The 13,980-nt window shown below is 33.3% G+C and overlaps 2 protein-coding genes across 3 annotated transcripts; one reads left to right on the top strand and one right to left on the bottom strand.

Annotated features, from left to right (window-relative positions):
- The first annotated feature begins 1,231 nt into the window (after positions 1-1,231).
- Positions 1,232-3,163, top strand: LOC132273283 (V-type proton ATPase subunit G1-like). Its single transcript, XM_059774274.1, has 4 exons — positions 1,232-1,484; positions 2,181-2,281; positions 2,592-2,744; positions 2,938-3,163. Exons 1-3 carry the CDS (start codon positions 1,397-1,399, stop codon positions 2,733-2,735), a joined length of 333 nt encoding a protein of 110 aa, XP_059630257.1. The 5' UTR covers positions 1,232-1,396; the 3' UTR covers positions 2,736-2,744; positions 2,938-3,163.
- Positions 3,164-5,701: 2,538 nt separating this feature from the next.
- On the bottom strand, positions 5,702-12,575 carry LOC132273862 (uncharacterized). Of its 2 annotated transcripts, XM_059774956.1 has the most exons (6): positions 12,261-12,575; positions 11,252-11,393; positions 10,824-10,897; positions 8,558-9,811; positions 8,401-8,471; positions 5,702-6,669 (listed from the first exon to the last, which is right to left on the bottom strand). In XM_059774956.1, the coding sequence occupies exons 1-6, from the start codon at positions 12,372-12,374 to the stop codon at positions 6,324-6,326; spliced, it is 2,001 nt and encodes a 666-aa protein (XP_059630939.1). In that variant the 5' UTR covers positions 12,375-12,575; the 3' UTR covers positions 5,702-6,323. The 2 variants fall into 2 exon arrangements, with proteins under 2 accessions (XP_059630939.1, XP_059630938.1); XM_059774955.1 differs by having other exon boundaries at positions 10,824-11,393.
- Between the last annotated feature and the right edge of the window lie 1,405 nt (positions 12,576-13,980).

Genomic DNA, 13,980 nt, shown 5'->3' with positions numbered 1-13,980 from the left:
TTTAGCCACAAATGTTGTTTAAAACTTGCCAAATATTTGATTCATGTTGTATTTAAGCTTTACATCAATTATAAATTTATATAGGCATTCATTGGAATTGAATGATTCCATTATGTCTCACATGCTTTAGTCTGCCCGGAATGATGATATATGATCACATTTATTAGTTTTAGTATGATTTATTGGAAAAATGTTGTTCTACAGAAGAACTTTACATATGAAACACAATGCAGTCTATCAAATTTCATGATTCAATTGCTCACACACCCAACAATTCAATCTTTCTTAGCTTCTTGTGGAAATCAGATCTTTTCACCTAATCGTGTAACAAGAGTCATGTTTTTTTGTTTTTATTATTTTTTTTACAATCCTGGCAAATTAGGGAGAGGAAGAACTCAAACACGGGCACACCCATTCGGAGAGTTAGGCTTTTACCAACTAGGTCACTGAGTAATGCTCCAAGAGTCATGTAGATGACCATGCGAAGTTGGGACAAGGTTTCGTTGAATTAAATGTGTTTTAAATGTTTATTTTTTTTCTTTCTATTATTATTATTATTATTATTATATATATATATATATATATATATTTATATAAGCCAAACAAACGAACACACGCTCAACCTCTTATTTGAAGAGGTAACAACATATCTGTGTTAATGTCTATTGGTTGTTGGGTACAGACATCTCTATGGACCAAGAGATGTATGTGCACAGTAGATGTTTGACAATTTGCTTCGTAGCAAACAATGCTCTCTCCACAAAACATTAAGCTGCGCTTGTCAGACATTTTGTAGGTACTTGGCAAGGATTAGATTTTTATAACTTTTAAAATATTCTAGACTTGAGATGCCAACAGATTTAATTTTTAGTTTTTAGGAAGAATTGAGTTTCTTCCAGGTCACAATTATCCCTCCAAGTCACTCAAATTTTCTCTTGAGAGACTTAATTTAAGCTAAAAATAGGCCATGTGATCTTTTTGGCAAGGTGCATGAGTATGCCTTTAGCAAAAAAATTCGAAACTATTGCTGTCACAATCCATATAGATGTTGTCTGGTTTGGACTCTCTTGTTCACGGTTTTGTTCAAAACGCGTCTATATAGTTAAAGGATGTCCGCACATATAAATCTCAACAACTTATCCTCCAGACGATGTGAAACGTCACAATTGCAGTTTCAGTCTCGTAATATCACCACATCTCCTATATGGGACTTGCTTTTTGCCATTTCAATAAGATAATTGGTATAGACTAAATTAACACGAAAGAAAGATGACATTGTCATATTCTTAAAGTTTAATATTGACATTCTTTATTATTTTATTTTGTAATATAACAAGTGAAGACTATTGATTATGTTCAACTTATTTTCTTTGCTCTTTTAGGTTGCAGATTTGCAATGGAATCCTTTAAAGGACAAGGAGGCATTCAGATGCTACTATCTGCAGAACAGGAGGCCCAACAAATTGTGTCTGCTGCTAGAAACTGTAAAATCTAATCCATGTGTTTATTTTCTAAGGTTATAGCTATAAGTTGGTGTGGAAATTTTGACATTTTCGAGTTTGAAACAATCTGATAATAAAGGGTCGTTTGGTATGCATTTTGTTTTTGGTGTTTTTATTTTTGTTTTTTAGGGTACTGTAGCAGTGAACAATGAAGAAAACGCATTTAGTAAAAAGTTGTTTTATTTTACACTGACACGCTTCGTGAATTGTGACCAAAAACTGAAATACCAAACTGAAACGTTTGGTATTTTTATATGTTTTCACACCAAAGCGTTTTGATACTACTATAGTAATGAACAGTAAATTTTTTAAAAAAAACAACAACAACAACAACAACCTCTTAAATTACTTTTTTAAACTAATCATTATATTTTTCAAACTTGCAATATTTTTTACCAAATATGTGTCATGTTTTTGCTTTCAAAAATCTTACAACAAATAAATGCTTCCAAACATGCTACTGATTATTATTCAAAACACTTAAAAAAAAAGGTCAAAAACAAAACGTATACCAAACTAGCCCAAAGTTCCTTGTCATTATTGATCACAGACCGAGTTTTATTTCTATGTAGTATGTACTGTAATTTGTTTGTTTAAATCGGCCTATTCCTATTTTCTTTTTCATTTTTTTCACCTTACTAAAGTGGATTAATCATCTCGTAATCTTTTGTGCTTCAGTGAAGTTGACAAGGTTGAAACAGGCTAAAGAAGAAGCTGAGAGTGACGTGGCACTCTATCGTTCCAATTTGGAAGCTGAGCACCAAACGAGACTTTCCGATGTAATATTGTGTTTTTTTTTTTTTTTTTTTTTTCTCAACAGTTCAGCAAACGCACACATACAAACAATATTTCTCCCTAGCAGGCTCGAACTCTCAAACTCTTTCGAAATCGAAAGGAGAGAAATCATACCATCTCTGCTAATGTCCATCGGTAATAAAACCAACATCAACTAGCGCAATCATCATCACTGAATATTAATGCCATCATCGCTGTCATGATCTTCTTCTTGCTTTCCTTCTTGTCTCAAGTGATATTCAGAAGCTTATGGGAATTATTAGTTTTTCCATTTTCATTGTTCTTCATTTGTAGACAAGTGGGAGCTCTGGGTCAACTGAAAAAAGGCTTGAAGAGGAAACCGAAACGAGGATTCAGAACTTGAAGGAGACAACTTCGAAAGTATCCCCAGAAATCGTCGAGTTCCTCATGAAGCATGTCACAGCTGTGAACACTTGATGCATGAAGGTTAGTCGAATCATTTCATCTGTTGACACCGTGAACTCATTTTCCACCGTATTCCGGAATTTGTTTTGAAAATGTGTCACATTTCAGCATAAATTCATAATCTGCTAAAAACTAGAAGGTCTGTGATAATTTTTGAGTTGCTGAAAGTTACGTAAATCTGATATTACATTTGTAACTCTTTCTTGTATTCCAGTTACGGAGTATTGAGAAGACGAGAATATAAAGGATGGCCGGGAATAAAGAAAGAAGCAACGCAGAGCTACCGGAAAAATGAAATAAGTATTTTTTTTCTGTCTTTCATTGGATGCATTTTCTTGAAACACAACAAATATGTTTTCCACCTTGTTTCTAGGGGATGACCTATTTTGGGGCTGGAATTTTGTTCTCTTTTCCATTCATTATTTTATAACAGGAGTAACTTTAGAAGGTGTTTCGAATACAAAGAAATGTGTCTACTTTTGTTATTGTTGTCAATTACTGGTAGAGTCATGTTGGACCATTTTGCAGACAAGATTATACCTACCTAAACTTGGTGAATATAACCCACAAGGTAACCAAGTTGGCGTATATAGAGCTTGTACATATATATATAGGTCTCGTGTTCGACTCTCAAATGTTTTGAACCTTTGACCTAGTCACTCAAACTGTGGGGATGCGTGCAGGTATCCGAAGGTATTACTCCCTTTGCTAAGGAGGATGAGACACCCTTATTTAGGAGAGAGAGACTTCATGCGCCGGTCATACTACGTCATTCGTATCATCTACTAATTATATCTCGTCACATAAGTAAAAGTGCTCTATTTTAGTAAATCATATCACTATTTAAAAGTCTACAATACTCTAGGGTACTTACACATGGTACCGCACCCATAAACAGATATAGAAAGTGTCAATTTAAAGCATATCAAGACAAATTGAGAATTTTCATGCCCCCGATGGGGGTACCACATAATACAATATCCTTGGGATTGTAGACTTTCTCCTCTTTTAGATGCATAGCATATAATTAATGCATTTCTCTCTCTCTCTCTCTCTCTCCCCCCTATGACATTGTGATTCTATCCCTTTAATAAGATGTCCAAAACTAAGACGCACAGTTTTTCCCAATAAGTGTTACTCACATTGTCACTCGTCGCTCTCATACTCCGTGTACACGTTCACTTCCGTTGTGTGACTTAAATTTTATCACTTTCCCACTTCTGCTCTCATGCTCCCCTTTATGTGATTTAGGTCCAAAATTAATAATTAATTGAAAGTAGAAAAACCAGGCCACCAAAGAAAAGTTGAATTTTTGCTTAAAATGCAACTTGGAAATTGCTAGGAAGTTTCACGTGAGCGGACACTAGCTAAACGTGAAAGACGGTCTGGTGAGAAAGTGACATCTGCAGTTGAGAATTCTTGATTAAATTACCCAAATGTTTGATTCAATCAAATTATTTGAAAATTTTACGTTTACCTTTCTGATAAAACAATTTACTTAAAAATTTATAAAATTAAAAACAAGAGATATATATAAAAGAATGATCATTTGGTACTAACATCTGAATGGCCCATTTCATTCAAAAGATTCATTACTTTTATTTTTTTTATTTTTTAAACGGCGTGGATTCGTTGTTTATCCGTTTTGGACAGATAATAAATGGGCTGCAAGTTTGTGAATACTTTGGGTTGGGCTCGTCTAGGCTCGTATTCTTCAGGTCGACTTTCAACACTGGTTTTTAGTTTCTTAGGCCCAGCCTGGTTGGTAAGAAAAGGGCAAAAAAAATAAATAAATAAACAAAGAAATGGAGTGATGTGAGTTTTTGTATTTGGTATAAAATTTTGGAAGGAAAAGAAAGGGAACGGAAGGATTTAAGAGTAAATAAAAGGAAAGTTGGAAAGTAAATAAAAGGAAAGTTAGAATTTTTAATAAAACTTTGCTAATACCAAATTTTCCCTTATATTTATAAAAGATAAAATATATGAAAAAGATCATAGTAGTGAATTCATTAAAATTATTTTCTACTCCTTTCTTTCTCCAAACAGGATTACTATCATTCTTTCTTCTTTTTTTTTCTTACAAAATAATTGATTAACAATATTCTCTCATTTCCTTTAATTTTTAATTTTTATTTTTATTTTTGCCTTTTTTTTTTTTTCATTGTACCAGATGTATTTCAACTCAATTAAGTACTTATAAAACAAGTCGGAGAGAAAATATTGGGTGCCCCCGTGCACCATGCACCGGCGCATCCCGACCGTCCATGATGTACATGCACGGACGTCTCGGATGCATGCACCGGGCGCATTTCATCTATGTCTACCACAATTAGTTTGGATTGGAATTTATCCCAGTTGAGTACATATAATATACTTGTGGAGATGTGGACATGGCATGACAAAAATGTTCTAAAGTAAAAAATGATGTACCATAGAGTTGAAGGCAGGTAGGCTGACAATTGGTGTACAAATAATTTCACTCCATTCAACAACAGTAATTTCAATTTTCTGTGGTCAGCCACATGATTTTGTTCCAAAGTAAGTAAAGTAACTGTGTGGGACACACAATAATCGCACCCGACATAGGTAAGCAAGTCCATGTAAACATGGCTTGCTACCCTGCCTAATGAGAACTACCTTGTAAAACTACTCCTCTAACCCTCATGTTGAATTATATCCAACTGCCATGTCTAAGCATTAAACACATTATTAAAGCCTCTTAACATATATGCATATCTGAATTTCTAGGTTGACATACATTTGACTATTTTTTACTTTCCCAATAAAACAGCCCCACTGTCACTTTGTTCATGATGCATCTTGTTCTATTCATGATGCACTTTTTAATATTTAACCCTAATTTTTACTTTTTTATGGTAAGGATATCTCTCTGATTAAATGACTAAACAACTTAAGATGATGTATTAGATCATGCACATCCAAGTACAATTTCGCAGAAATACACACACACACATATATACACATAATTATGTTTTAGATATATCACAATGGACAGCATTAAGCAAATTTCCCCTTTCCATTTTATTGTTTTAGCTCAAGCAATCCAAAATAAAAAGGCAACAACGGAAAGGAAAAACATTCGCACCTTGGCCAATCTGCAACGCCATTTGCTTCAGTAGAAGTCATCTTTACAGTTTACACCCGCTCCCCTCAACTCCCCAAATATATTACACCATCACTTTAATGTCCCAACTGCAGTTCCATTAAGCAAACAGATCATCTTCCATAGTCCAGTAGAAAAGTTGCTCCTAGCCACATTGGATAGCACACCATAACTTCTACTGCTTGCTCAGAGAAAAGGACTTGAAATGACCACAATGCCACCTTTCCAATAGGCCAACAGCGCGCAATAAGAGTTCAAAAAAATTTTTTTTTTTTTTTTTTATTATGTGCTTTTCCCATCAGCCAGAGCAACTCCCATAGAATCATAGAAACATAGAAGATGAGATTCTCCACTAATTACTTACCAAAGAAAAGAAGAGATTCTCCACTAATTCCTGAAACTACTGTTTATGTTTAAGTCATTTGGCTAATATTTACCAACAGGCAGACTACGATTCTCAAAAGTATAAACAAACTTCACGTTCTCTTTCCTTTCATCTCTCTCCAAGTCTTTTTCTTTTTCTGCCACCTTAATACTGCCATTTTCTCAGATTTCCACTTCCGATATCTTTGCCGATCCTTCAACCAGCCAGAATAATCCTTCCCTTGCTTGCATTCAATGAAATCAGTTAAGTCGTCAATATCAGATGATTTTTTCGGGCACTCTAGTATGCAATTGAGAAAAATCTCCCCATTGCAAGTTTCCTCTGTTTCCTCCTCTATGCCAACAACACATTCCATGTGATTTGCAAATGAGGAATTTGCTGAAGTATTTGTTTGCCCATCTTCACTTTCTGCACAATCGATTGCAACAGGAGCCGCACTGCCAAAAAGTGTGTCAAAATAAGGCAAACAGAAGGAGATAACATGATGATAGCATTTTGGTAGAGAATTTAGGCAGCTGTCTCCTCAAGTTTTTAGTGGAACTCTTGTATAATTTAACAGAAGCAAGAGAATATGGCAACACTCTCGCCACCTCAAAACTCCTTTTTTTTTTTTTTCAAACACTAAGATTAAAAAGGAAAAGTGTATGATAGCCAGCCTAGTTTTGTAGAAACATAATCCTCAAAGTTGTCCCTTTATTGGAAAATTAACACCTTCTCTAACAAGACAAATTATTCCTTGCTCCAAATACTAGCTATAATCATGTTTAGATATCCAGCACATTCAATTTTCCCCCTTTTACCCCATACAATACGTATTCCCCTTCAAGAAGAGTGACATGATAAACAAAATTTTCCCCCTTTACCCAACACATTAGGGGCATCCAAACATATAAGTGCCAGCAACTTCTCCCCCCAGGCAATGTTGGACGTCAGAATCACCCCCTCTAGGGACTCAACATCCTCACTGGCCTGCTCATTGTATTTAAATGCATTCCTCGTGTTGGAGAGAAAATACACTACAAGGTTCTCGTGTGATTTCATGGTTTAATGCAGCACATTTTTCAGCATAAGACCATATTAGCATGTTCATTCAACAAACACGAATGATCGTACACATTTTTCATTGAAGTTGCAGGAAGCATCACACAAGTCCAAGGGCTATTATCTGTATTGCATACAAACTTATTGTACAAAAAAAATCCATTTTTCTTTCGGGTCTTGAAACAAACAGCACTTAAACAGAAAACACTTTTGGTATGTTTACTCTACAAGAACAGTGTGCCCTACAAATTGAATAGGAATATAATTTGCAGCAAGAATCCCAGTCTTCCTTGTACATACAAAAGGTGATTTAGTCCAAACTACGGTGCTATTATTCATAAATTGCAAAAATTAGGAAGACAAAACTTGGATAATTGCCAAATTTCAAGGATTAAAATAAACGATGTGATCCAAGTTAAAAAGAATTCCTGAACTAGAAAGACAAAACTTGGATAAAAGCCAATTTTCAAGGTCTAGAACAAGCAACATAGTCAAGGCAAAAGCGACCATAAATGTCCTTTAAAGAAAATTTCTCCCTTTCCAACATCTGAGAGTAAAATGCATGGGAATATGGTACCAGCTTTTTTGAGGCATCAATCAACAGAAATTCAAAGATAAGTTGCACAGCAAACAAATATAAACATCACCAAGTCAATCACAAAAAAACCTTATTAGCAGCAGATAATATATAGAAACCTTATTGAATAATTAAACATTACATCACAAAAAGCAGATGACTAGGTTTATTCGTTGAAATATGACAATGCTTGACATATGAACACCATAGTATCATTCTTTAAATTGTAGTAAAAAATAGAACAGAAGTGAACATCCAATAAATCATACACTAAACAGACCACAAGCTTCCACATGACAATAATTGCCAATAAAATTTGAGTTCTTTTACATCGACTTCATATCATAATTACTATGTCTATATTAGAAAAAGCATAAGGAAATCCAAGGTAAAAGTTTCAGCAGAATATTGACAACGAACAGTTTACTCCTAATATTCAAACAAACAGATTATAATATGACATAAATTGAAGAGTTAGAGGCTCGCATGAATAACTTGTATTTTTCAGGCTAATATTAGCTTATATGATGTACACAATAATATCATGTACCTCAAGTACAATGTCTGGATTCTCTGGAATTTTGATGCAACTAATTGGCTAGATCTTTGATCCAACACAGCCTACAACAAAAGTCACAAATTTAAGAACATAAATCACATAAAAAAGGAATATATTTAGATAAGGTACAAAGGGGTTTAAAATACACCTCTGGGACATTATCAGTAGGTAATCCAATTGAAAAGGATTTTGATTTTGAAGCAATCAATGATTGCAATGTCTCTATATTACCCTCTTCAAAAATAAATAGATTCATCAATGTCATCAATGCCAATATGCAGCCCTTCACCAAGAAATCAAGCCCATAACGAGAACTTAATGATAGCAGGCCTAAAAAATGCAGAAGCATCATCATGGACTCTTTGTGCCGTATCGGGTGACTTTCCATCATGTCATATAGTGACTTTTGGATTGGTAAACAGATGTTAAATTGTTGAAAACAACTGATAATACCCACTATAGAATCATATTCTTTGCATGAAGAGAAGTTCTTTAAGGTTCTCGGACAACCCAGACTGCCACTATGCCTTAGGCACCAAATGGCTTGTAACAGGGAACTACTCATTAACTTCAATATAGAAGCAAGAAAACATATATCTTGTGGACTAGTATCCCCATTGGTAGTTAATGCAGTATCATTAGTGCCACCAGAAAGAGCTTCTAATATTATGAAGCTTAATATCGATAAAATCTCATCTCTGTATGATATGTCAAGAACAAACTGGATATCCTTCATGTATGCAATAGAGGAAGTTACCAAATCAGACTTTGTTCTCGAAAACATGTTGTAAATGTCTGAATGCCAAGAGGTATCTAACTTGGTGATTATGTGATTAACTTTGTTTCTTGTGACTTGCTGAATATAAGACTCAAATGATGGCTGAATGTTTTCCCCGAATATACTTGAATTCACAAAACAACCTCCAGCACCTGTAGGATGGCTATCCATTTGCAAACTAGACATGTGTTTCATGTACAAGATGACAGACCTTTCAAATGCTGATAGGTAGCAATCCATAAGTCTAAGGTCTGGTCTCATATTTTCAAAACCCATGCAAATACCAGTTGCTTCAGAAACCAATGAAATAAGATGTGCCTGGAAAAATTTTGGTGCAGAAAGCATGATAGGATTGAGAAGCATTGATATGGCTGCAGTTAGGCTTAGTTCCGAAGATCTATAATCCTTTCCATGCAGCAAAAATAATCTGTTGAGAAAATTTTCAAATGCTTGCTCATCAGAAAATGATAGGGAAAAATGAGCAGAGATCACCTCCATCACACTTCCAATATTACCATGACTATTGTGGCACATATATAGCATTTTATTAGGAGAATTAACAGAATCAATCAGCTTAAGATATTCTCTTAATCGTCCATGCACCAAAAGCTCATCTGCAAACACCTGAAGAGGACAAAAAAAAAAAGCTGCATTAATTTGAGCAAGGCTGCAATGAGTTAATACCTGACTGGAGAAGAAAGCACAAAAAAATAATAATAAACACCATAAAAAGGAATGTGACCAATATTTAAAATAATTATGAAACAAAACCAAACTCACTCTGCTAATGGGCAAAAACATCAAAATGCATGTCGTGCATCCTCTAAGTTTATCTAAAAATACAAGCAAGATATGATACAGAGTGCCCCTTGATGGCAAATTCGATATGAATAGTGACCTTGAATTTTTAATAGGTTTTCAAGGATCATTTTGTTACGTTAACAAATATAAGTATAGAAATATGTTTTGTAAATAATTTTGTACCTTTTGTTCTTTTTGATAAGTTAAATAATTTTGTACTGCTATACAGCAGTATCCACAAAAAAGCGAGATACTCTTGTATTGTCAATCAGCAAAATGATTTGCATCTAAAAACCAAAAACATCATTTTTGAAAATGTAATTAAACAATATTAGTTAATTTAGGGAGGTCAACATTATGGGGGAGGGGGGGTTGAGTACCAACTCGGAAAAAAAAAAAAAAGTCATAAAAGTAATGACTTTTTCATTTTTTAAGTTGTTCTAGCATGTGGCAATACGAGACATAGCCAATTATATTTCATATACAAACGAAAATATATTGCCTCGGAAACACCAAATCCGATCACCAAAAACAAAGAGAAAAATGACATGGTTGATATAAAATTGCAAGCCAAATGCATCATGTAAAATTTTCTATGAGCATTAACAAATATTTAATTAAACACAGCTGCAAAATCAACTCGCGGCCGCGGAGAGGGGGGGGGGGGGGGGGGGGGGCGGCTTGTGTAATTGTATAAATGTCTACGTCAATAGATGTATGATTCAACTTAAGTTTCCCTTCTCTAACAATTGACATCACAATCATATTTCTTCTTGGTAAAATGCTGTGAAATCAGAGTTCAAATGAATAAGAAAATTTGGAATTGTTAGATTACCTCAAGCATTGTGCACAGAAAAGGAAGGCATGGATCAGAAGGCTCTAAGAAACGCAAAGAAGCAACAAAGTCTTCTGCAAATGAGGTAGTAGAATCATTAAAAACAAATGTGTATTCACGAGAAACTACCTTCTCAAAGGCGACAGTATTTTTTTCATTTCCTGTATTAAAATCCAGTGAACATAATTTTCTGAGCATCACCAGAAGAACTTGCCCATTTTTCAAAAGAAGATGTTGTTCAGGCCCAAGCAAGTTCAAGATGGCCATACAACATCTTACCAGCAAATTTAATACTTCAGCAGCAGCCCATGTATCTGAAAGCAAGCTAGCTTGTCCACTGGCTTGACTTGCAGAAACATCAAGTAAAACAGAGAAAAACAGTTCAAACCTCGTTACGAGTCCTTCAAACAGTATATCAGAGAGACTACCTATGTCTTTAAATGTTACCCTGATCTGACAATTATCAATTTCCATCTCCGAGTAATTTGAATCAGCTCCATATTTTAAAGGTTTTGAAGACAAATGAACGAGCAGATAATATAAACCTTTTAGTAGTGGTGGCTTAAAACCCTGAAACACGGCAATGTTAAAAATCAAATCAAATTTATTAGAATAGAGAACCCCACTTAGAACATAATGATATAAGGACACGTTCGTGAGAATAAATTTCACAGAAGATCCATCCAGACTTCGTATTGTTTCTAAGAGTTCCTTCACTGAATAATAGATTCACCAGAAATACATCCGCATCATATACTGATTGGCTGATGAATCTGATGATACTAGTTCCAATTTACAGAAATTATGAAGTACCTTTACTAAATTACTATTGCTTTGTTACTTATAAGAACCGAAGAACAACCATAAAGCATCAGGTATGCAAAGGCGTTTATATGTATTCAGAAACAGTTTTCTGTTTCCTGAATCCTGATTTCCTGCATTCTCTACAAGTAATTTCCTGCATTTTCTACCCAAAAAAAAAAAGGTGCATTTACTGCATTTTCTGTTTATTTGGAAAATTTGGCTATGTCCCCATTTATTTTCCAAAGCACAATTCCTCATTTGAAAATAAAATAAAATAAAATAAACATGGGTGATTCTTAGGAAACAGTGCAAAAATGATTTCCACACTTCATTTTTAACACAAATTTTTAAAATGAAATGCAAGAGATTATGCAAAAAGAGTTTGCTTCCTATAAAATCTCAACATACATATATAAACACATGAACATAGACATACCTATATAGGTGTTTAAATATATATAATTGTAAGTAACATACATATATATTTATAGACAAATATAGATAATTATAGAAATGGCACTTATTCAGCAAATACGTCAAGAAACCCTAGTCTTACCCACCACTCGCGGAGGAAAAGGAAAAAATAAAAAATTAAACAGAACAAAAAATTAAGTGCATGAGAGAGACGGGTACCTCAGGAGCTTTAATGGCGGATAGCAGGTTCTGGAAGATCGGTGAAGATGACGAATGCCCACAATCTAGGGTTTCATTTGATGATTTGGAACGCTTCTTTTTTGTCGAACCCATCTCTAAACACAACACTCACACAAACAACTCTGAGGCGCTGATCGGTTTGGACTTTGGACTTTGGAGTCTCCGGACTAGGGATTGTGCTTGGCAAATTGGCAATTAAAGCTTCAAAGTTTGGTGCTTTTTGGCGCTAATTCTAAGAGTGTGTTTGCCCTTTGGGTTGAAATGACTCAATTGAAAATTTATTAGGTGGTCTGGTCCAAGTGAACTAATTCAATGAAGTCTCTGAAACTTTGTAATTTATTAATTCATTTTTGTGGGGCAATTTTTTCAATTCAATTTAAGATTCTGTATTAAATTGGTCCGTCAACCATTAATGGTTCGGTACCATCTAATAATTTATAGACTCAAATAACCAAACTCAATATTCGAAAATAATCTGATAATATTGTCTAATAAAACTGAAAATTATCTAGGTTATAAAACAGCCCAAAGCGTTTTGTTCTTAACCTTTTATTTTAACTTGAAACAAAAGAAGTGTTTTTGTTATAGAATATTTTGAATAGTAATCGAAAACATGTTTGGTAATATTCATTTATTGTAATATTTTTTGAAGTAAAAATATGAAAACGTGTTTGGTAAGGCTGCGTTTAGTAACGAGAAACGTTTCTTGTTTTTTATTGTCAACCTCTAAAAAGGCAAAACGAAAAAAAAAAATCACGTTCAATAAAATGTTTTTGTTTTTCTATAACAAAAAACGTTTTCAATTTTTGTGAAGAAAATAGAAAACATCAAAATAATATTTCTTATGTTTTCGGTACGGTAGCACAGAAACATTTTTACTAATATTACTGCACATGCACTATTCATTTCAAATAAAGTTCATATTATTTGTGTTATATACTAAGTTGCATATTAAATGTTAATAAAAATATATATTATTAGTATAGAATATATTAAATATTGTATATTATTTTTTATTTGATAAAAATATATTTTAATATATAATATATTAAATAATAATGTAAATTATTTTTTGTGACAAAATAATTTTTGATATAGAATATAATGTTATTAAATTATTAAGTAGTAGATATCTTATATTATTATATATCATATCTGTAGTATATTATATGTAAATATTAAATTATAATTAATTTATAATATTATAACACAATATATATTTTATTACATATAAGATGTATTATTTAATATTTTTTATTCACAATAAATTATCGTATGCTAAATATATTATATATCACATAATAAATGTATACATCATGCATATACATGTATTTATATATATTTATGGCTTTTTGATATTAATGGAAGCAAATGTTGTGCCTGAGTGGTTGGGTTGCTCCCTGTATTCGAGAGTTCGTGTTCAAGTCATCTACCCTCCCCTTTAATCACTAACTCCTAAAATTCTTGTTATGAAAAATATAAAAAATATTATGTACATTTTGTAACAAATATGTTGTATTACTAAACACAGATATTGCTTTATGTTTTCAAATTTGTGGCAACAACAAATATTAATAAATATCATTTATGTTTTCAATTTTCACTCAATAAAGCAAAATCATGTTTCTGCTTTCTTAAAACTGTAAAAACATAAAAACGAAAACGTTATTAGACTCACCCTAAAAAAGTCTTGCAAATT

This window comes from Cornus florida, unplaced genomic scaffold, assembly GCF_030987335.1.
Source record: "Cornus florida cultivar Cherokee Brave unplaced genomic scaffold, ASM3098733v1 CherokeeBrave_3.0.0_Hap2_Chr09, whole genome shotgun sequence".
Taxonomy (NCBI): domain Eukaryota; kingdom Viridiplantae; phylum Streptophyta; class Magnoliopsida; order Cornales; family Cornaceae; genus Cornus; species Cornus florida.
This window is presented reverse-complemented; position numbering and strand designations above follow the sequence as displayed.

Bases quoted from the DNA above. Each gene is read 5' to 3' on its own strand.
- LOC132273283 (XM_059774274.1), top strand. From the start codon at position 1,397: ATGGAATCCTTTAAAGGACAAGGAGGCATTCAGATGCTACTATCTGCA. The intron at 1,485-2,180 runs GTAAAATCTAAT...TTTGTGCTTCAG, and splicing joins TGTGTCTGCTGCTAGAAACT to TGAAGTTGACAAGGTTGAAA. The intron at 2,282-2,591 runs GTAATATTGTGT...CTTCATTTGTAG, and splicing joins ACCAAACGAGACTTTCCGAT to ACAAGTGGGAGCTCTGGGTC.
- LOC132273862 (XM_059774955.1), bottom strand. From the start codon at position 12,374: ATGGGTTCGACAAAAAAGAAGCGTTCCAAATCATCAAATGAAACCCTA. The intron at 11,394-12,260 runs GTACCCGTCTCT...GCCGTGTTTCAG, and splicing joins CCGCCATTAAAGCTCCTGAG to GGTTTTAAGCCACCACTACT. The intron at 6,670-8,400 runs GTACATGATATT...ACTTTTTGGCAG, and splicing joins ATCCAGACATTGTACTTGAG to TGCGGCTCCTGTTGCAATCG.